General features: G+C 37.9%; 1 protein-coding gene across 4 annotated transcripts in view; it reads left to right on the plus strand.

Annotated features, from left to right (window-relative positions):
* Positions 1 to 7327: 7327 nt before the first annotated feature.
* The window catches only part of smoc2 (SPARC related modular calcium binding 2), a 220189-nt gene continuing 202602 nt past the window's right edge, over positions 7328 to 24914 (plus strand). For 3 of the 4 annotated variants that reach the window (XM_039738219.1, XM_039738221.1, XM_039738222.1), the window contains exon 1: positions 7329 to 8029. In XM_039738219.1, coding sequence (XP_039594153.1) covers positions 7952 to 8029 — 78 coding nt within the window. In that variant the 5' untranslated portion in view covers positions 7329 to 7951. Of the gene's footprint in view, positions 8030 to 24914 lie in introns of all 4 variants that reach the window. The other variant, XM_039738220.1, reaches the window with a different exon arrangement.

Below are 24914 nucleotides of genomic sequence, written 5' to 3' on the forward strand. Positions count from 1 at the left end.
AACATGCTCTAGTGGAATTATGGAGAAACAGAGGTCAACTATATTATTCACATTATCCATTTTTTGACCCTACTTATTTCAATTCAGGGTCACAGGAGCCAAGTTTAGAACCTTCTGTCTAATATGAATTGAATTCAAACTAAGAACCACCTTGGGATGTGGCACAGTCCTTTGTAGGGCTCAGTCTTTCGCACTCTTTGGTCAATTTACATTTGTCAACTAACCTAGTGTGGATATCTTTAGGATTTAATAGCAAACCCCACAGACAAATCAAGGGAATGAATGTGCATGAACCAGGATATGAATGCAGTGTTCCATATTTCTGAAGTGTCCACCGTGCAAACAACATAATTTTCTATAAAATAAAACCCTACTGTGTCCTAAATAAAAGTAAAAAATCAACAAGCAAAAAGAAAGTCTTTCCTGTTGAAACAGCCAAATATACCGAGTCATAATCATAAAATGCAATGGATTGAATGTCTGGTAACTGAAACCATTGGAGCTGTTGACACTATTTTAATGTTTTTTTAAAGAATTGCATGATTATATAGTTGTATTATAGGAGCAGGATGTAAAGGTGGCATAGTGGTAGCACTGTTTACTCACACTAAGGAGTCTAGTGTTTGTGTTCCTGGTCCTCCCTGAATGGACTTTGCATGTTCTTCCTGTGTCTGCATGGGTTTCCCTCCTATTGTCCAACGACATGCAGGATAGGTGAATTGGTGAAGCAAAATTTACCCTTGTGTTGGTTTTGAGTGTGCTTGTGTGAGTTCTCCCTGGTGTCCTGTTCATGGTTTGCTCTTGCCTTGTGCCCTATGCTAGCTGGAATGGCCTGTTGGCCCCCTCCCCAAGACCCTGGTCTGGGTGAAGTGGGGTTAGAAAGTGACATTATAGTAGTACAGTGGTTAGTGTTGTCACTTTATACACCCATTATCCTGGTTTGAAATCCCACTGCTTGTCACTGTCTGCATGTTCTCTTATGTCTGCACAACTTATTCTCTCAGTGCTTTCACTGTCTTCTCACATCCAATAGCTGTGTGTGTGTGTAGAAACTGGCTCAGTATGAGCATAGATGTGCACATAAGAGGGTCCTGTGATAAACTGGAGACTTATTCAGGGTTGTTTTCTGCCCTGTACACAATGTTGCTTGCACAGAGTTCAGTTACCACAACCCCGAATTGGACTAGACAGATCTGAGAAATTATCACCTCTATTGATCCATTTTCTCAGCATGCTTATTCATCACAGATGAACAGGGAACTTATTCAAGGCAGAAACCATCCCTGGATGACACATCAGTCCAATGTAAGGTGTAAATGTGTAGACACTAGGGGTCACTGTTGCCCCTTCTAACCCCAACAGAAAGACGCAGATCACAGGCTAAAACACCAAGAAGTTATTTAATTTATTTCCTTGTTCTTTAAAGTGCCCACAAGCACCACAGCCACAAATAAACAGGCAAGTAATTACTACTGTATATATCACAATACAATTCTTTCTTTTCTCCGCCACACCTCCCAGCAATGTCTGTCCTACACCTCCTGACTCCAGCTTGCTTGTTGGGTCTTCAGCAGTCCTCTATATAGTTCTTGACTATAGAAGTACTGTGGAGTCCTGAGGACGGAAATCCAGAAGTACTTCTGGGCTGACGGAAAACTTGAATTCTCCTTCTGACCCGGAAGTGCTGGCAAATCAAGTGGGAGGAAGAACAGAAGCACTTCCGGGTCAAGAACTATATAGAGGACTGTTATAAGGGATGAATAACTCCCCGGGTCCTTCCATAGCATCCATTGGCGGTATCCACGGCACCCAACAGGGCTGAGATAATGAACTCCAAGTCCCAGGATGCCCTGTGGGAATCTGGGGCACCGTTATACTCCAGGGGAGCTGCCATCTAGCATCTTGGGAATGCAGTGTCCAAAAGTAGTTGCCTTTCTCCATTTTTTCATTCTCTGGGCTTCCCGGCTGGGTTGAGCTGCTGGCCGTCCATCACAAAGGCATCCAAGCACAGAAACACATTCACACTAGGCCCATCCTTATGGTTCAAATAGCAAAACATGAAGTGTGGAATTGAAAGCCACACACACAAATAAAGACCACATAAACTGTACATAGAAGATTTTCCAGCTGAAACATCAAACTAATGCTGCCAGAGTGGCAATTCAATTTAGTGGCTGATTCTGTTGAAAAGTTTGTGAATGCAGACTGGGTCTTTCAAGAAAGACCATAACATTTTTCAAAGCTGGAGAGAAGCCCCACATACAGCTCAAAGAAAAGTCAGGCCTCCCTAACACCATCACAGATTGGGAGCTGAGAGTTTGATCTTGGTAAATGACTAAATTTCCCAGAACATATACTATCAATCATGCTTCATCCAGACATGGCCATTATTGTGGAAACAACTAATCATGGTGGATTAAACAGTGTCCTTGGAAGAAGCCAGCAAAGAAAATGTGCTAAGTATCAGGAAATGATGGAGCAATGCCATAGGCAAGGATGGCGCGCCCACTTATGAGCCCATGGAATGGCAATGTCACAGCTTCGCAGGGCAGCCTCAGGAGTATCTAAAAGAAAAACTCTTCAATCCATTGCTGAAGTCACAGAGAGAGCCACTAGGTGTCTTTGGATTTAGAGGGCTGATCTGTGGATGATTGCAGCTGGAACACAAGTTAGTTGATGGCTTGGTCATCAGGGAGAAGGGATCTGATGCTGAAAGACCTGAAACCTCCTAGTACTTCAGATTATTAATGATGAATCCCAGTGCTACCATACCAATTTTCTTCATATATTTCACAATTTCTTTTCATTTATTTTGTGTACATTGGACTGTCATCCCATCAAAGACTGAAAATACCAACCTGCTATTCACTGGGCACCTCTTCATTTACCCAAACCAAAAATGCTTCTCCATCACTTCTAAATGTGTTCTCCTGTTCACTGTTTTGCTTCTCAAAGGATCTGACTTCTTCTGTTAGGTGCAAACTCAAAAATCTAAGGCTCCCTGGGTTTAAGAACCACACCAAACCCTTGCAAGCAGCCATATTTTGCTGTCATTAAGCATTATATAGCAGTCTTGAACTGAATAGTAGCCATCCTTTTTATTTTAAAGGACCATGGACTTAATATTACCCTGAAAAATAGAAATGACTCCCTATAGTGAGCAAATGTCTAACTCAATGCTAAAGGTTCTTCTTGGTAATCTCAAGGCCACTTTTGCTTTTTAACAATGAATACACTTTATGAGTAGTGAAAACCAAGAAGTCCCCAACCCAAGTACTTCACCCAACCTGCTTAAAAAATGTAAAGATATTTCCACAATATAATTCTATACGTAAAGGCCTTGTCCTCCTGCAGTGTTAAGTGTCTACTGAAGGGCTATCTTTTTTAATAAACCACACTCTAAGTGTTACTTTATGGGAGACCCCATAGTCATTGAATTCCCTTAAAATGCACTTTAAGTGGATGATCCTTTAAACCACTACTTTGAATACAAAGTCAGTGGCACCAGTAGATGTTACCTTGAATTTGAGTGTTAAGGATGCTGCCAGTATCTGCCAACTGTTTTTATTAATTAGGCCTAAGGTCTTTGGGACAAGAATATGCAGAGAAAATAATCAAAGAGGGACAAAAGTGCACAGAAAGACCAGCAGCATGAAGTTCTGCAGAAAAGCATAAGAATAAAAAACTGGAATTAGGACAACTAGGACAAAGCAATCTCGTAGAGGCCTAGGACCTTTGCCCCAGACTGTGCATATGCACCTTAGGTGAGACATAAACATGACCCTTAAGGAGACCTATGGGTCAAAGGTGAATGCTGAGCAGGTAAACTAATATTGCATTAGTTGTAGACAAGTGGATGAATCAACCCCAGAGTTTAGTGATAGTCCATAGAAATGTTTTCTCCTTCTGTGTACATTGAGGGAGGGGTGATATTACAAATATAAGATTGAGATCTGTCTCCCAGGAACATGAACACGTGGTTCAACTAATGAGGACTCATTTAAGGCATACACAAGAAGTGTAAACTGTGTGAAATGGGTCATTAAAAAGAAGAATGGAGAGGTGCTCGTCAGGAAAGAAATATGTATCCTGAAGGTCTCTTATAGTGATGGGAATTTTATTTCACTTTACTGATTCGATTCTTTCAAACCACCCATTTAAGTGAATTGATTCCTTTGATGAATTAATTCACAGCTGGCACATATAAGACGTTCTTGGGTCCCTCTGATCACATAACAAATAGAAAATTTAATAGTAAATTATTTTGTTTAATTAATTATATATTTAACATGATGATAATTAATTCGACATTGCCCGTTTCAGAACACAAAGCATGACAGCACAGTTAAAATACATAATTAAAATACAACAACTATGCAGGTAATCATTTGTTCACAAATCAAATGAATGACATTCTTGAGACTGATGATTTGTTTGTGAATCAAATGATCAAGAACTGTGTGAATTGTTCTTGGATAATGATTCAAATTTTACATCAAATGAGTGAAAATCATGCACCTCGTTCTCGGGTAATGATTTGAATCGCAAATTAAATGAACAACAATCGTGAGACTCATTGTCAGGTAAAGATTTAATTCAAACTGAAAAGAATCAGTAAATGATACATGCCTAGTGATGTCAATAAGCTGTAAAAAAGGCGTGTGCTAAAGTAAAGCAGAAAGCAAATAATTGTTAGAAATTTGAATATTTTAATGAGGTTCAGTTTTTTGTAATTTATTGATGGGACATAAACAAATTAGTTTTAATATACTGTTATTATAAATTCAGATTAAAACAATTCCAATAATTAATTTTACAAAACTAAGCAATTGTAATGTGTTCTACACAGTAAAATGTCTGTTAAATTAAATTAACTCTTACAGTGCCAAATTAACCCTTGAAAGTGTATATATGATAAGTGTGGACCCATATGCACACTGCAATGAATAACAACTGCACAGAATAAATGTTGGGGCGGCAGCCCTGCCATTCCCATTTACTTCAATGTCTTTTTAAGGGAAAACAAAAAATGAATTCAATGGTGCAAATATCAATAAAGCACTTTAACAAAATAGCCCCTTTTGGCCTTGCAATAACAAGGATTTCGTCAATTAGAGAGCTCCATCTTGAGGGTCGCTCAGTCAGCTAAATGACGCCTCCTTCTAGCCTACTTGGACTTTATGGGCTGGAGACCGGAAGAGACGAGGCCAGTTGCCGTCACTGTGCATTGTCTTGGCACTGTGGAGGGAAAAAAGAAGATAAGGTTACCACCAGTGCCTCCTCTCATTTCAGAGTGGTAGTATATACCTCAGAAAAGCTCTGAAGGTGATCCCCTGATGCACATGTGCAGCAATACTAAATATTTGGCTGTGTAATTGTTGTTTTGTACTTGTATGATGAATGAGAGAATCATCAGTAACAGAGTTCTCATTCGCTGATATCGATATAGGTTGAACTCAAAAAACCATAAGTGAAGTTAATGAGTCGAGACATGTCATTCAGGTGATTCGTGCACATACACTTTAAACAACTATTAGCATCAGCGAAACAAAAGACGTCACTCAGGACACACACGTGCTTTAGCACTTCCCTTGAGCTCCACTGAATCAATTTTTTCATTGCTTGGAAATTGATTTGTATGATTCAATGAAAAGAGTTGTTCAAAAAAATTGAATCCTTTGTAAATCGCCCATCACTAGTCACAAGGAAAAGAAAAGAAAATGCTGAAGTGCACAAAATGGCAGAGGTCAGGTATAATGTGGAGAAAGACATGGAAATTTGGATGAGGTGGTTTTGTTGTGACCCAGTTGGAAAACCGCAGTGGGTGTCACTGGAAGGAAAAGGATTGAGAAGAAGGCTGAGTCCTAGGTGGGGAATACTTGGTAGCTAGATATCTGAAGGTACTGGTCTGCAGTACGCTGCTAATGAAAACAGAGGATCTGGAAGGACAACCAATAACCTTTTGAGAAACAGCTGAAGAAGAAGAAGAAGATGAAAATGGATGCCTGTTCTCCCTCCATTCGTAGATTGACTGACCAGAATGTAGATCGACAACCCTGATCTGAGACCAACTATCACTGCACAGCACAAAGGGGTCCATTGTATCAACAACTGCTGCACTTCAATGTTATGGAGACAGCTTCCTCCATTCTCACCTCACAGGGTTTTTCCCATCTGGGATCCAAAGTCTTTATTCTGTTATTATGTTTTCTTTTACAGTTCCTTGTAGATTTTGTAATTTAACACGCGTAGATTCAAATATTCACAAATGAAATTTATGCCATGCGCATTCATTTTTCAGGGCGTAGGATTCATTGATCCCTCACAGCAGAGCCATACAATATTTTCACTATTATTGATGCATGCTTCATCATTGAAATAACCAAGATGACAGAATGCAACAAATAACGCACAGTGTGTTTAATGTATTAATTTATTTTTGACACATTAAATCCAGTTATGAATAGCATATACAGTTTATACACATACATTTTATGGAGAATTGATTATGTAACTTATTAAGTTAACAGTCAAATATACCTTTCTAATTATCACCTGACATATTTGACAAACCTATGCACTTCTTTTTGTTTATTTTTATTTGCTTTTACTCTTAACCAAAAGGAGGGTCTGCTGACATCCAATTTTCCAGCTCAGTGGAGGGAAGAATTAGACCATAAATTCACTGCTGTCACTGGAAAAAGGTGGGACGCTCAAAGTCTACTTTTCTTTTTGACCACTAGGCTACACTCACAGCCTTATGTTAAAGCCAGACATTAGAATCAGAAATTGGTAAAATCCAAATAAGTTTCACAAGTTCCTCTGCATTAAAATCCTCAAAACCCTAAACTAATAATTATGATGATTATTGTTATTATGATTATTATTATTATTTTTGGTTAAAATGTCAGTGTAAATTTGCAAAAGAGACAATTAACTGTTGCTATTCCAGAGTTTAAACTAGCATAATGATGTCATCACACTTAACAGCATAAAAGAGCCTGCATTTTACCTACTGTATGTTCATTTATTTCCTCTTAGAAACTGGACTTTTTATTTTTTTCTCTTGATTTTATTTTTATTCCAGTTTTTGCAAATACCTTTAGAAAAGTGTATGTGTCTTTTCATTATTACTATTTGTTAAGCCAGCCAGACCTTTGGCTGTAAATCATTCTTCTCTCTTTTGGGTTAGTAATTGCAGGAGAGTAAATCTACTGTCAGAGAGTTAATCAATCAATCAGCACAGGATCAGCAAGACTGGGAGGAGATAGTCTTTGGAGGCCGGCTAGAATGAAAGAGCGAGGAAAGTGTGCATGAATGTGTGACTTAGTGAAAGAGTGCGCTTTGTGGCTTTGCACCTCATTCTCTCCCAGACTCGCTCCTAAGTGTGCACTGAGGGAAGAGCCTTTTTTTTTTTTCTTTCTTTCAATGAGGCACTGCCTGAAGAGGGTTTATCATATGCTGAGACACAGACACACATTCTCACACATAAGAAAAGAATCCATTCCTTTTTGAAGCTACCAGCAGATGAGACAGCTCTGAAAAACCTACCTACCTGCAAGGGAGAGCCAGCATCTGATAAGAGATCTGACTGACATATAGGGGGGGATACAAGAGGCAAGGGGGAGAAAAGAGAAGAAGACAAAGAGGAAGAAAGCGTCACTGCAGAAGATCAGAAGAGGGCAGACCAAATGAAATGCCAAAAGAGAAGCTGCAAGCAAGCAAAAAAGTGATTTGGCTGTGTGAGAAGGAAGTAAACTTCGCAAGAGATATTTTACGCAGTGGTCATTAGGACCTATTTTAACAACTTGCAAAGAGAAACAAACAGCATCTCAGGACATACAATTCCTGCAGAAAACAAAATCAATACACATATAATACTAAAATAAGAGAGTCACAATCCATCAGAGGAAAATATTACATAAAGTGGGGAAAAGAACATACTATCAGGATGCAACTTTGCTCTGTATTTGTGTTCATGATTCTGCAGATCCACAGAGTTCACCTACAGAAGTTCTCAGCACTGACGGTAAGGATGCCTTCCAACTTGCATTTCACGTCTGGGGTTGACTTGTGTTTGTGGAAAGTGCAGCCAGATCGCTGTTGTCTTGCATGTCTTCAGCTCTGAACCATGGAACGTCCGTTTCTAGTGGTGTCCTATTGATGCTCTTTTAACAAAATGTGCATTGAAAGAAGCAGACAGAGATGAATGATTGATTTCTAAAGGAGTCAGCTGGGAGCTTGGGAATCTTAAAATATTAATGACTAGAGTTTGTTTAAAAGAATCCGAGGACAGCGCAAGGAACATGACATCAGCATTTGCATTTGCCAGAGTTTTTATAACAGTAAACAGTGGAGGTAAAGACCAGTGTGGGGGAATAACGTGTCAAGTTTACAAATTGAAACATTTACTGGAAGAATTTGAAAGCACTTTTGGGTGACGTTGATTTCCATTCCTTAAAAGAAATTGGCAGGATACATGTATTGCAAATGAATGCAAATTAAGTCCTACCAACAGATTTGCTTCAAATTTTCATTTTTGAGGCTATTTATCATGCACTTTATGTAACATTAAAATATACACTATTATTCATAGCTGCTGGTTTGAATAATATTCAACTAACTGGTGTACTGTATTCTGACAATAATTTATTGAGGTTTACTTATATCATCAGCTCCCTATTAATCACTTATCTGTATGAGTGAATACATAACTAATTTATTAAACTATTAATTGATTACAGTGCTGCTAACTGACCTGCATTACTGATGATCATATAATTAATTACCATCTACATTACTGGTTACACAATCTAAATGACTTGTTATATAATTGATTACACTAATAATCAATCATTAGTATTACTGGTTACACTATTAATTGACTCCACTATTAATCACTAATCTGCATTAATGACTACAATATTGATTGATTACTCTACTAATAAGAGATCGGCATTATTGGTTACACTATTAATTGATTACCATACCAATCAGTGATTTACATTACCAATTACATTATTAATTGATTACCTTATCTGCATTACTTGTTACGCTAATAACTGATTACCTTTCTAATTAACGATTTATGTTACCGATTATATTATTATTTGACTTCTTTATTAATCTGCGAGCTGTATTACTTGTTACACTGTTAATCGAGTACCTTGCTAAAAAGCGATTTATAGTGTTGATTACATTATTAATTGATTACCTTACTAAACAGAAATCTGTTTTACTGATTACACTATTAATTTATTACACTAATAATCAGTGACCTGTATTATTGGTTACACTATTTAGTATTACCTTACTAACTAAAGAGTTTCATTACCGATTACATTATTATTTGACTTCTTTACTAATCAGCGAGCTGTATTACTTGTTACACAATTAGTTCATTACCTTACTAATAAGCAATTTACATCGTTGATCATATAATTGATTATACTACTATTCAGAAATCTGTTTTACTGACTGCACTATTAATTTATTATACTACTAATCAGTGATCTGTTTTACCGATGACACTATTAATTGATTAACTTACTAATCTGTGATCTGTTTTGCCAATAACATTATTAATTGATTAATTTACTAATCAGCAGTATGTTTTACTGATGACACTATTAATTGATGACCTTACTAATCAGTGATCTGTTTTACCGATTATACTATTAATTGATTACCTTACTAATCAGTGATCTGTTTTACCGATTATACTATTACAATTCAGCGATCTGCAATACTGTTAACGTTATTCCTGCCTTGCTCCATTAACATCTATAAAGTGAATCTGTCAATTTGGCTTAATTTAATTTTACGTTTCAGTATTGACATTCTAAAATATTATTCCTAAGGAAAAATAAGTAAAATCATTGCAAAATAAAAACCTATATTGGGTCAGTGCATTAATTTAGCTGGTAACTATTAATCACATACCCACACTCCTCGTCAACTTGTTTTTCATATATTAATTATGTCTGTAATCATCTGATAAAATTAGTATTGATGGTGTTGAATAAGCTACAGGGGACTTTTTCTTTACATATTTAAAGTATTTTTCAGCATTATTTAGTTAAGAGTGAAAGTATCGGTCACTTCTAATCATCATGATTCTCATTGAACAAAGCTGCTGTAATATATAGCTATGAGGTTCTGTAAACAAGCCACTCAAAGCCTTGGTAGAATATTCACAACTTTTTCTTATTAGTAAACTCCATCTGCATCGTGAATTACTATAATTAAGTAAATGGCCCACTCCGCTGCTGTTGCATTTAGCGCAGAGCTGTTAAAAGTACTGGTCAAGTGTACTGATCTGCCCCCGTGACAAAACTGTTTACTTAACTTGTAAATGTTGATTTATTTGTCTTAATTTGAAAACTGTTCAACTGAGGCACATAAACTTTCGCCGCTCTTACTATAATTGTGGGATGTAGTAATCCCTCGACTTGTTTAGAGCGAAGCTTGCACTCTGTATGTGCTGGATGTTTTAATAGAAACTGATCTGTATTTAATTACAGTTTACCGACCCTGTTCACATGGCAGCATTTTTGTACTAACACATATAAACTAGCGCTTTTGTAATGTTTGTCAAGTGACAAAGCAGTATTCACCGGAGGAGACGGTGTAAAGTTTTATAGCTCCCTGCAGCTCAGAAACGTACTGCACATAAATGCCGTAGCACAGCTACTCTGTCAAAGACTAGATGATGCATTTAGAAAATCTGATGTTTTTCGATAACGTTCTTCTTTTAAAACCTCTAATGAAGGGGTTTTAAAATTTGGATGGAACTAAAACCATCTACAGTGCAACAAGGCCACTCGATGTAAAAGAGGAAGCAAATCTGTGATCAACATCACTGTTGCTGTTTAATGGCTAATAATGACATACTGCACAAAACACGCCGTTTTCGTTCTGTGATGCCTTTGGTTGAGCATTTGCAATGTAGTCATCCAGCTGTGTGTTAGACTGAGCCGCGGGCTCTCTTTCAAAACCTCATCCATGCCAGCTCTATAGGCACATAATCTGCACTGACAAATTGTGTTATTCATCCGGCACTAGTTGCTGGAAGCTATAACTCCACCAAGCACTAAATTCACCACCAAAATAAATGAACTCATGGAGGATTGCTTGGAGCAAAGTTAAATGAGGATAGAAGATTTGATAATCTTATTGCAAACTTCTAACTTTTTCTTGACAGCAATCGTGTGGTAGTAAAAAGTTGTTGTTTTTTTTTCCATTACCTGCGGGGCAGTCCAGTCATCTGAAGAGTAAACAAGGATTTAATTTCTACGTGCGGCTAATCCTTACACGTCACTTTAGTATCAAATGGTGTTGTCACGTATTTACAACTCTCATACTGCATACTGTCTGTAAGCCACAGAAATATTATCCTTATAAATAGAGAGATCGATAGGTAGATAGGAAGAGAGATTTTTCTAACCTGCGTATCCTGTTCAGGGTAGTAGTGCCTATACCAGTGGAAGCTTATCCAGGATGGCATGCCAGTCTGTCCTTTAGGCAATTTAAAACCCCAATTAAATGAACATGCTTGTCTTTGGGGTGTGGGAGGAAAACCCCCGTAACCATGCAAAAACCCACAAATGAACCTAGGGAGAGTTTTCAGACTCCACACAAAAAGTATCAGGGTCTGTAATTCTAGAGCTGTGAGACAGCAGCACTAACCACCGGACCACTACGCTCCCATGTATGAAATCTTAAATCATTATTTTACCACCAAAAGCAAAACATAATTACACACAATGGCTCTGTCTATCCCAAGGTGAAAGTGCTTCACAAAAATAATGGAGCAATGTGAATGGAATTTATTGTCACCTTTTATAGCTATGACAGGGGACATGAAAAATCCAACAGACATTTTTGTGTAGCTGTTCAACCAGTTAAACATTTGTCTAGTGTGATAAAGCAGATGCTTCCAAAAAAAGAGGACAATAAATGTTCGGCTAGACTTCATTTCGGAAGCTGTGCCATGTTCCATTGACTTTGCCAAACTATCTCTCAACTAAAAGACAGGCAGCTCAAAATTAAGGGTTGGTAGAGGCCACAGAAGTGGTTTTGAGGTCACTTTCCAAAATGCTGAGAGGCCCATCCATGAATCTCATCTTATTTGGAATCGTGACGTATTAGGTGTAAGGCAAACAAACAAAATTCATTTTACAGAGCACCTTTTCTTCATTAATCAAGTAGACAGACATTGTGCAGTTGTTTTGCATTGCCTTTTCTTTTACAACTAGAGTGGAGGTAAGATTAAATGATTTGCTCAGGGTCCTGCAATGAATCACAGGTGGGGATCAAACCAACAGTTTTGCAAGTTTGAAGTTCAAAGCCTTAGCCAATACGCCACTCTGCCACAACATCACCCCGTCAGACTCTCAGATACGTCCACCCCAGAGTACAAGACCATACGCCCTCATAATACACTTGTGTCTGAAACGCTGAAAGTAACAGTACACCTAACATTTGCTATCCATTAAAAACACGGGCAACCAAATAAAAAAAATAATACAAGCTGTACATATTTATACCTTAGGGCAGGCAGTATGGCATAGTGGGTTAGGCTCTGGAGATCAAATCCCACTACTGACACTGGGTGACCAGGAGCAGGTCACTTCACCTGTCTGTGCCCCAACTGGTTGTAGGAAGAGGGTTGTGGTCAAAAGAAATGTAACCGATTATATCTCTCAAATGTTCAAAGTCACCGTGGATAAAGATGTCAGCCAAAGTATTAAGTAAGTAAAAGAAAAGTAAGCCTCACTACAAGGAAAAAACAACTATTATGCTTAAATTATTTTAGCGCTTCTATCTTGAAGGTTTCACGTTTTAGGTTCATTTAGAGTAAGATTGGCATACACTGTGTGTTTCCTATTGACACCTAAATATAAGAGTGTGCTTATTATTCTAATATTTAATGACATTGAAATGCATGAGCAAAATTCTTTGCATACGTTTTTACTGTTAAGAGTTGCATTTATATTAAAATAAAGTCAAGATTTCACTTTAAATTTATAATGACCCAATAGATACAGACAGTATATTTTACACAAACAACAGAAAGTGATAATCACAATGTACAATGTTTAGTTTGGTTTTAAAAATTAGATTACAAAATGAAGAACTGCCTGTTCTAAAATGTTAGTTAATAAGATTATATACCTTCACTTCACTCTGTAAATGTGATAACAATTAGCCTATAAAGTCTATTCACGTGTTTATATAAACATATGGTCCACATATGACCATTCCTGACTTTTTTTTCAAAGTAACTACTTGATGTAAATAAACATAAATTCTTTCATATAAATGCCCTATCATCGCTGGAGCCCATCATGTTTCAGTTCTTTTCTTTGCCCCCAGTAATGCCAGGATTGGCTCTGGTCACCCAAAACCCAACTTTAAATTAGATTAAGTGTGGTTAACAATGTGGTGTTATGAATTGATATAAAATATTGAATTCAAATGGCCTGTGAAGGGCTGGTTCCCTGTTTTCTGTAGGCCCCCACTGTGTATTCAGTGTTGCGGGGTTAGGCCCCAGCTCCCTATGACCCTGAAACATTTTAGAAATGAATGATGGCTATGCAGTATAAATAAAGAAACCCTTGAGCTTGCAGTGAACATCTCTATGTATGCTCACATAGAGAATGTACTTTGTTAACTATTTTGTCACAACATGGAGACATTACTTTTAGTAAAAGTATATTGTAGTGAATGCATTGCTCATGGATAAACATGATATCGAGTGAGCATCTAAACATAAAACAAGTATGCTGTGGTATTTGGGGGGTTCTCACTCTCACCATTTTGAGGGTTTGGGGACTAAGTGCCTCTCATCAAGAAAAAAAAAGGCTGCTGGAATGTAGGACCAATGATTGAAACCTAATCCAACATTTACTTTTTCTTTAAAAAATAGAGTATGCCAAATGTGATATGGCTGCAGCCACCATCATCTTGTAGGGTAGCTTAACTGATACGAATGCATAGGTTATTGGCTAATTAAGCTATAAAGCTTTAAAGTTTAAACTTGGTTGTCATTCTATATAAAAGCGGTCGGGATTGTCCTTCTGTCCCGTGAGTGCTATGCTGGCGCAGAGTTTCACACACGCCCCGTCCATTTTGCAATGCACAATGGGATTTGTAGTTTCATTTTTCCAGGTAAAAGATGATTTTCTACTCCAGACTGTATCTTCTTCTTCTTTCTTACTATATAAAAGCGGTCGGGATTGTCCTTCCGTCCCGTGAGTGCTATGCTGGCGCAGAGTTTCACACACGCCCCGTCCATTTTGCAATGCACAATGGGATTTGTAGTTTCATTTTTCCAGGTAAAAGATGATTTTCTACTCCAGACTGTATCTTCTTCTTCTTTCTTACTATATAAAAGTGGTCGGGATTGTCCTTCCGTCCCGTGAGTGGAAAGCGTAGCGGTATTCCGCTTATCACAGACTTACTACTTGCAGCTTGCGGTACGAAGCGACATGTGAGCAGAGTTCTGGTGCTCCCACCGTTCCCTTGCTTTTGTGTGCGATGCGCTGGAAAAATAGACAAAATTATGTCTCTAGAAATAATTAATGTTGATGGAGTACAAATGCCTCACCCCGTAGTAAATATCAGGGGGGTTCAAAAGGGCGACCTCAATATAGAAAAAAAGTTTACATTTCATCACAAAAATAACAGAAACTATGTGTATTAAATTAATACCGCTCAAATGCAATATAACCAAATTAATGAGTTTGTATAAAATATCAAATTGATCAACATATTGAATTGCCTTAAGAAGTGGTCAACTTAAAAGTCGGTCGCCTTAAAAGGCGGGTCAGCCTAGTTTATAATAAGCTTTGTGTGCTCAGTAAGACATGTTCTCTCTCAAACAAGATCAGTACATTGAAATTAACCAAAGATTTGTGATTTTGGTGCAGATCCTTAGAAATTCCAGTTTGTTTATTATATTTGATCACTTATACAATATAACATTTTATGTTCATTATAATATTATGGATATTGCCATGATTAGAGAGCTTGAAGGATCATTTGCTTTCAGTAAGATTTATTTTTATATTTTAAACTAGCCTTTATTTGAGATGATCACAAGTACAGAACTGGGGTACTGTGATTTATCCCTTTTACAGTCAGGCTTGAACCAGCATCTCACAGCGTGAAGTGCAGTACGTTAGAGTCAAGGCTGCCCGTTACACAATACCTTGTCTGTAGTACTTTATTGAAAAGTGTTATTCTAAAATAGGTGGTAGACGCGTGAGTATTAAAATCTAAAGTTACATTACAGTTCTGTTTTCCTTAGGGACAGGCGCCAGCCCCCTACGACTCCAAACTGGATTAAGTGGGTTTGAGAATGAGAATCTATTGCACGATGAGAAAAAAACAACAAAACAAAAAGTTTAAACAGAGCCATTGGCCTCAACTATTGCCCTAAATGACTGTTTCCTTGACTTTCTTTTACTTCTGATATTTGAACTGCGTTTTGGTCAACACGTGTGGCACTGTGGTTTGGGTGGTGTCTCACAGCTTCAGGGGCCACTGATTAATTTCTGGCAAAATATCATTCTGCATCTGCGTGGATCCTGTCAGAATAATCCTGTATGAATCCAAATCCCAAACTCTTACTTGTTATATGAACAGGTGACCTTAAGTTGGCTTGGTGTAAGAGTGAATGGACTGCCATTCTGTGCAAGGGTGCTTGCTGCTTTGTTGATAGGACAGGCAACCCCTCTTCATACATGCATAGGCTTTATACATAATGATTAATACTGAATGTTCTAGCAATGATATGTTTTGTGTTATTCATATTATATTTGAAACTGTTGTATAGAGTAGTGCTTCTCAACTTCAGTTCTGGTGGCGCACCGTGGCCGCAAGTTTTCATCCCAATTAATTTCTTCTTTTAATTGAACACCAACGTTAACTTAGCAAATTGTTACTTCCCAAAGTGTGTGCTCTTTTTTGTGCCATTATAGAAATTACAAACAAGTTATGGTAAATTTTTACTGAATGAATCAGGCTTTTGTGTGTTAGAAGGATAAATGGTTGTATTATGCTTTTAAATAAGTTGTTTGTTTAAGCTTTCTGATTATTCATGCCATTATTTACTAATAAGCACTAACACTAAAATAGCTGTGCTTCAGTATTTAGTGTTGTTTGCACTGGTGTCTGCTCTTTTTATCATTATTTGCCAGTATTCAGATATAATAAAGAGAGCAAATTCCACAGAAGAAGTAAATTGAAAAAAAAATGACCTAATGAGTTAAAGACACAAACAAAAAAAAAATATTTCTACATTTCTTACAAATGTAAATCTAACACTGATGTACTTTTGGAAAAGCAAAATAAGAGAAGCAATAAGAAGAACTCCACACAGCTGGATCATTGATGACCCTGAGTGGCCTGGTGTGAGTGAGTGAGTGTGTGAGTGTGTGAGTGAGTGACTGAGTGACTGAGTGAGTGTGTGAGTGAGTGAGTGTGTGAGTGACTGAGTGAGTGAGTGAGTGAGTGTATGAGTGTATGACTGAGTTAGTGAGTGTGTGAGTGACTGAGTGAGTGTGTGAGTGAGTGACTGAGTGAGTGACTGAGTGAGTGACTGAGTGAGTGACTGTAGTGACTGAGTGTATGACTGAGTTAGTGACTGAGTGAGTGACTGTGTGAGTGAGTGAGTGTGTGAATGTGTGAGTGACTGAGTGAGTGAGTGACTGAGTGTGTGAGTGAGTGAGTGAGACTGAGTGAGTGTGAGTGAGTGAGTGTGACTGAGTGACACTGTGAGTGTGAGTGAGTGACTGAGTGTGAGTGACTGAGTTGAGTGAGTGTGTGAGTGAATGAGTGAGTGAATGAGTGAGTGACTGAGTAGTGAGTGACTGAGTGAGTGAGTGAGTGAGTGAGTGAGTGAGTGACTGAGTGAGTGACTGAGTGAGTGTGTGATGACTGAGTGAGTGAGTGAGTGACTGAGTGAGTGACTGAGTGTGAGTGACAGAGTGAGTGACTGAGTGTGTGAGTGAGTGTGAGTGAGTGAGTGAGTGTGAGTGACTGAGAGTGAGTGAGTGTGAGTGAGTGTGTGAGTGACTGAGTGAGTGACTGAGTGAGTGAGTGAGTGAGTGAGTGTGAGTGAGTGAGTGAGTGACTGAGTGTGTGAGTGACTGAGTGAGTGACTGAGTGTGTGACTGAGTGAGTGACTGACTGAGTGAGTGACTGAGTGAGTGACTGAGTGTGTGAGTGAGTGAGTGAGTGAGTGTGTGAGTGACTGAGTGAGTGACTGAGTGACTGAGTGAGTGAGTGAGTGTGTGAGTGAGTGAGTGACTGAGTGAGTGAGTGAGTGACTGAGTGAGTGAGTGAGTGAATGAATGAGTGAGTGAGTGAGTGACTGAGTGAGTGTGTGACTGAGTGAGTGACTGAGTGTGTGACTGAGTGACTGTGAGTGAGTGAGTGAGTGACTGAGTGAGTGAGTGACTGAGTGTGTGTGTGAGTGAGTGAGTGAGTGTGAGTGAGTGTGTGAGTGACTGAGTGAGTGTGAGTGAGTGAGTGGTGAGTGAGTGAGTGAGTGAGTGAGTGAGTGAGTGAGTGAGTGAGTGACTGAGTGAGTGAGTGAGTGTGTGTGACTGAGTGAGTGAGTGAGTGAGTGAGTGAGTGACTGAGTGATGAGTGAGTGTGTGAGTGAGTGAGTGAGTGGAGTGAGTGAGTGAGTGAGTGAGTGTGAGTGACTGAGTGACTGAGTGAGTGAGTGACTGAGTGAGTGTATTGATGGAGTGAGTGACTGAGTGAGTGAGTGAGTGTGTGAGTGAGTGTGTGAGTGACTGAGTGTGTGAATGACTGAGTGAGTGTGTGACTGAGTGAGTGTGAGTGAGTGAGTGAGTGAGTGAGTGAGTGTGTGAGTGACTGAGTGTGTGAGTGAGTGAGTGAGTGAGTGTGAGTGACTGAGTGTGTGTGAGTGTGTGAGTGAGTGAGTGAGTGAGTGAGTGAGTGAGTGAGTGACTGAGTGTGTGAGTGACTGAGTGAGTGAATGACTGAATGTGTGAGTGACTGAGTGATTGAGTGAGCGAGTAAGTGACTGAGTGAGTGTGTGAGTGAGTGACTGAGTGAGTGAGTGAGTGTGTGAATGACTGAGTGAGTGAGTGAGTGACTGAGTGAGTGAGTGAGTGAGTGACTGAGTTAGTGACTGAGTGAGTGTGTGAGTGACTGAGTGTAGTGATTGAGTGAGTTGTGAATGACTGATTGAGTGTGTGAGTGACTGAGTGAGTGTTTGAGTGAATGAGTATGTGAGTGACTGTGTATGTGAGTGTGTGAGCCTCGGTTTTTACAGCATTGATATGACCAAGATAGCCCCCGTAGCACCAGGAACCTGCACTGGAACACCTGGGATTATGAATGGGTGAACCTTCGGCTGCTCCCATTAGTGGCTGCCACAGTAAAGTATCATGTGTTATAAATGCAGTGCCTTCAGAAAGTATTCAGGCCCCGTCACTTTTAATACATATTATTATTCTGCAGCCTTATGCTAAAATTGTTTAACTTCATTTTTCCCTCATCAAGCAGCAGTCAATACCACAGAATGACAAAGCAAAAGCAGCATTTTAGAATTTTTTGCTGGCTAGGGAGACCTAAGAAGAGTCATGGTTTGTTCCAAATTTATTCCATTTAAGAATTATGGAGGTAACTGTGCTCTTGGGAAACTTCAGTGCTACTGAAAATTGTCTTGTAGCCTTTCCCAGGTCTTTGCCTCGACACACAATCCTGTTTCTAAGCAGGTAATTCATGGCATGGTTTTTGCTCTGATACACATTGTCATCGGTGGGACCTTCTCTAGATCGAGGTGGGCTTCTCCTCATCGTGTCCAATCGATTGAATTGACCACAGGTGGACTCCAAACAAGGTGTAGAAACATCTCAATGATGATCAACAGATTGAGATGAAGTGAATACTTGTGTCCATTTGATATGTCAATTTTTTATATTTAATACATTTGCAGAAATTTCTAAAATCCTGTTTTCACTTCATCATTCTGGGTTATTGTGTGTTGTTTGGTGAGTGAAAAAAAAAAAGAATTAAAACCATTTTAGCCCAAGGCTGCAACATAATAAATTCTTGAAAGAATTGACGGGGTTGGAATACTTCCTGAAGGCACTGTATATTTTTTTAAGGGTGAAAACCACTACATTCCAAGTCAGCAAAATATTGTCACTTTAGTTCAACCTTTTAAATGTGTTAACTTTACTGCACAGTCTCTTGGCCAATTCAGGGCACATTTCACTACATGTTGTACTTGTATAACTGTGGATTTGACAAATAAATAATCTTGAATCTAGGTGTCAGTCTTAGAGTAAGTGCATATTAATAAGAATACCAACAAACATACCATTGATACTATTTTAAGTTTTTAGTAGGACAGAAGTAAAATATATTTTTATTACCATTTCTTTATCCCACATGCTAATTTCCATTTTCAAAAAGTGTTTGTGAACAGATTAATTAGTTATGATGCGTTAAATTTGTCTTTCTTTCCTACAGTCAAAATTTGTTCAGAAAGATGGACTGCAGTTCAGTCCTTCTCTCCTGGATGCATGCCCGTTTTTTCTCTTTATTTATTATTGTAATTAAGTAATTCCCAGTCTAAACATTACAGTAAACTATCATTTGTTTATTAAAAGCTGAACTCATTCCAGTCTGTGTCTAAGATAATGGGAATTTAGCAACCGTGCAGACAGACCCAGGGTTATCACTTGAAACTAGAGAGAGTGCAACAGAAGGATAAAGAAAAACTGGGAAAAATATCTTCAGAACTGAAAGCTAGAAAACGCTGAACCTGGGGGGTCCCAATAAATGCTTACGGAGTGCCACATTTAAGTAGACAGGCATGCCTTGTGAGTGGACAGAGAGTTTCAAAGCATGTAATAAAAGACATTCCTGCAAAGAAAGCTGTAACATTTGCACATGGTTTATCGGGCCAACTAAATTTAAGGGAGTGAACAACTTAGTAAAATAACATTGTGAAAGGGAAATAAACAGCAAAACATTTGCAATCAATGACATGCTTACTGTAAAACCAGATATTCAAAGCCAACCACATATCTTTGCGTTGGTGTTACTCAGAATGATGTTTGATATTGAAGCCTGATTTTCTTTTCAGTAGAATGTGATTTTTAGCTTAATGTCTTTATTTCTAGAGAAATAATTTTGACCTTCATTCCAAATAATTTTACAAATTCTGATTGCATGGGTGATTTTTTAGGCTATGTATTTCAGTCTCTGAAGAGAAATAGACTTCCACTTCAGTGGCTTACACCTTTAAAATAAGCGTGGACACCGACTGTGTCCTGGGCTATGAGAACTTTAATTCTGCACCTGCTATTGCTTAAAGCCCTTACCCCCCGTCCTCACGTTTTCTCCTGCAATTATTCATTATACTTCTTTCTTTGATAGAGTTAATGGCACAGTTAAATCCTGTCAGTATCTTCCTTCCATCAGGGTGAGAACTAATGAATAACACAGCCACAGCAGGAAATTCACAGTGCGAGAATTTCATGCTCCTTCTCTTCAGCTCTGCTGGTGAGCCATTGAAGGATTATCCGTCTGCTTAGTGTGTGTGTCCCATCGCTGATTTTTTTTTAAAGACACAATATGTGCTCAGCGTGTGAGGTTTTTCTGCCTTTCCTTTTCACTTTTTGTAAAGATCTGCAGTCCATATTGTGCAAGCTGAAATCCATGTTTTAGGCAATGTAATTAGTATGTTTGACAGAAACCAGCAATAGACATTTGTTGAAAATAAGCAAATTAAAAAATATATCAACTGAATTAATCAATATTCTAGAGTTTTTAGCAGATGTGTCAAATGTGATTGTGTTACCAAATGTGACACGAACCTAAGAGCCTGAACCATGCAGTATGTTAGATAGGTGAAGATATTTTAATGGATAATGCAAATGTGCATCCATCCATCCATCCAAATTCACTTCTTTAACAAGGTCGTGGGGGGCCTATCCTATTCCCACAATACGGGAACAAGACAAGAATGAGCCCTGAAGGGGCAGAAAATCCATGAAAATGCATATTCACATACACACACACTCACACCCACACTCTCACGTACTGGGCCAGTTTAGAGTTACCACTTGTGTTGGCAATGTGTAAAAAAAATGACACAAATACAAGAAAATCGTGCGCCCTTCAACAAAGTCATGCATCGAAATTTCAGTTCTCTGAGCAGCAAGGCAGCATAGAGCAACCCCAATGCCAACAGCAGAAAAGTACAACTGACTAATGCAAACACAAACCTTCATTGGAAATTCTCTTTGACCTTTTGTTATCTAACTACGCACATAGAAATACTATTTTTTTTTTTATAGTGTTTAATAAGAATTCCAGCGTGAGGGAATTTACAATGTGCATTGTGTAGTTCACCGAGTCAGGAATCCTGAATGAATTCTAGGAACTTTGAAGTGCTGATTGTTCACCAGCTATTTGACAGAACAGGGAAAACAAAAAAATCCAAATAAATGTAAATATAAAGTTTGGCACTGATAATTTTTCTAAATATTTACTAAGTTTGCACGTATACATTCTTGTCATTGCATCTAAATTTACACATATTTTGATGACTTTTGAGGAGTTGAGTGGTGCACTGGTTAGCCACAGTGACTTGATATCTATCTATCTATCTATCTATCTATCTATCTATCTATCTATCTATCTATCTATCTATCTATCTATCTATCTATCTATCTATTATAAAGTCTATCATCTATCTATCTATCTATCTATCTATCTATCTATCTATCTATCTATCTATCTATCCATCTGGGACTGGGCGGTCTCATGGTCTGGAATCCCTACAGATTTTTTTTTTCTCCAGCCGTCTGGAGTTTTTTTGTTTTTTCTGTCCCCCTTGGCCATTGAACCTTACTCTTATTTGATGTTAATGTTGATTTATTTTGTTTTATAATTGTGTCTTTCATTTTTCTATTCTTTAATATGTAAAGCACTTTGAGCTACTGTTTGTATGAAAATGTGCTATATAAATAAATGTTGTTGTTGTTGTTATCTATCTATCTATCTATCTATCTATCTATCTATCTATCTATCTATCTATCTATCTATCTATCTATCTATCTATCTATCTATATACTGTAACTATTGCGCTAGTTAATCGCAATCTTTAAATTAGCCAGTTAAACTGTGTTAGAGAGGTTTGTATGTAGTAAATGTTCCCCGCCATGACTCTTCAGCATTGGTCTTCAACCTTGTGACTAATACAAACTGTGACTTTGTGTTTATTTTTGCTCTGTAAATGTCCTGTCTGTATTCTGTTCCATTCATGACATATGACTCAATAGGTTTGGAGCAGTAATATGTATCATTAATTACACTGAATCAAAAGTATTATAAAGTTTAGGCCCATTTTTTCCTCCTATTTATTCTAAATCAGGATATCAACAATATCATCTGTAAGAAAAGAAGGAACCTAACTTGAAATGACCTTCAGTATGATGTCTAGGTAAAGCTCTTAATGTTTCAAGATTTAAATATGCAACTGTGTAGAAGTCCAGACCAGGGGCTTAGCCAGGAATAGATTTTAAGGTGGGCTGGTGTAAAAATGGGTGTTCTAGTTTTTAGCGGGATACATAAGGGCACTTTTCCAAAAAAAATACATCTATTCATACTGTGGGACATTCACATAACAGAATTATTAGGACCATACAAATGCTGAGCAAAAATTATCAAGGCAATCAAATGTTGTTGTGCCATGGCAGACACACACACAAAATCAGTCCCTACCTGTCCTGTATTTGATCCATTTGAACTATACATACCATTTTGCAGAGAAGCATTGAGCCCTTCCGGTTATTGTAGTTGTCAGAAATGATTGCAAATTAGGTGGAACGGCTGGTTCATCAATGTCTGACAAACCTTTTGGTGGTTCTGTCACAGCATACTTGTCTTTTGGTGTCACTAAAGCCAGAGTCTCCTCAAGTGAAGACGTGATTGAAAAGTTTGCTCCAGTCATTTTCTCAGCCACACGCTGTTCTATATTGTGTGTCTCATTTGTGCCCAGGGGTTCCTTGATATTTATTGTTTTGCTATGTCAGAAATAATCCCTCAAAGCAACAACCTATCTCTTGGTGTTTGTCGAAAATACTTAATTAAGCAAATTAATGTTCTGTTAACTGTCTAATGACTACTTCCAATTGGGTAAAACATACACCGCAACACCTCCTCATTTATTTCTTTATTGAAATTCAGTAAACCAATGGGATTTGACATACCACTTCAAAACCAGATAATATAAGATAAAATAAGAAATACCCAACCAATTATAAAATTTAATGGAAAATTTCATATACAATGAACTAATTGGCTGGGCCTATGGCCAATCAGGGTGGACCTGGGCCCAACCAGGGCCACCCTTCCCTATGCCACTGGTCCAGATCATATCATCATGTTTGAAGTAAATGTTCACAGCTTAGAAATTTTTGTTAAAATTCTACAAATAAATATAATCCTTTTTAACAACAAATTTATTGTTGCAAATGCTGAACATGATATCTTCAAATATTTGCCACATTTGTATTTGATTTTTTTAATTGCTTGGGTAGACAGTTTAATGGGGTTCATACTCCCTTAAACAGTAGCAAGAAAGGATCAGTTAGTTAGTTTTGTATTATAGGACGAGGTGTACCAATTGATAACAGATCTTTCAACATTGACCCAGTCTGAAGAACAGTGTATCCCAAAATGTATCTTCTTAAGAAAAAGAGTGCACCTTCCTTTTAGGGTTAAAGATACTTTTACTCTATAGACTTCCCTTACATAAAGTGAACTTTAATATTTGATACTTACTGTAATCTTTCTGCAGACCTTAATCTTCAAAACCACATAATTTTTGGAACACACATTATCAGCTGTTAATGTCATAATAATGCCAGAAATTGTGTAGGAACGATAAACTGAACACTGAGTATACCATGTGGCACATACTGACATGACTTTATTGACAAATCCATCTGTTCTGATCATCGCTGGGTCAACATATAAAGACTTCTTTCCATACTTTTCATACTTTCCTTACTATCCATAATTAATGAGAAGCTGTGGAGTATGAACCGAGCACTGAATATACCATGTAGCACATGACAAAAGTAGCCATGGACACAATGACATGACCTTCATGTAACATCCATATGTTGTGTTAAATGCTGCTTTGACTTAAGAGGGCCTTTTTTCCATACTGTCCATAATGGTCCATACTACATCTAGTGTTCAGGCAGATGGCATTTCTTGATTTTGGTGCATTGCCCTCAGAACCAGAAGTATGACACTTTTAGACTAGTAACTGAATTACAAATGTTTTGCAACAGTACTCACAATGAGATAATTTTCCACAGATCTTTCTCATGAAGGAACCTGTATCAACATAAATAGCTGTGATGAAGATATGCTATTCCAATTAACACAGCATATGTTGTCTCCTCGCAGAACACATACACGAGAACTACCAAAACAAACCAATTGTGACCAAAAATACTCAATTAAGCAAATTAAGGTTCTGTTAACTGTCTAATTACTACTGCCAATCAGGTTACACATACAACGTATCACTGCCCCATTTATTAATTTATTGAAGCTTTACCGGACTACATATGTAGAGCTACTTACCATCTGCAACACTACTTCTTTATAACTCAAGTAAGCAGCACAGAGTGAAATAACCATTTGCAAAGAGAAGAGCAGTAGGCTATTGAATGCTTCTGTGTTTTTCAAATGAATACCAAAGAACTGAACAATACTTTAAATCAAGAAATAAAAAAGTCTCGACCAGATTTATCATATAATCACATTATGAGACTTAAGCAGGAACATTCTTATCAATTTGAGGTCTTAAAATAGAGAGAAGTGCATTTGTATTA

This window comes from Polypterus senegalus, chromosome 16 (genome assembly GCF_016835505.1).
Source record: "Polypterus senegalus isolate Bchr_013 chromosome 16, ASM1683550v1, whole genome shotgun sequence".
In the NCBI taxonomy this organism is placed as follows: domain Eukaryota; kingdom Metazoa; phylum Chordata; class Cladistia; order Polypteriformes; family Polypteridae; genus Polypterus; species Polypterus senegalus.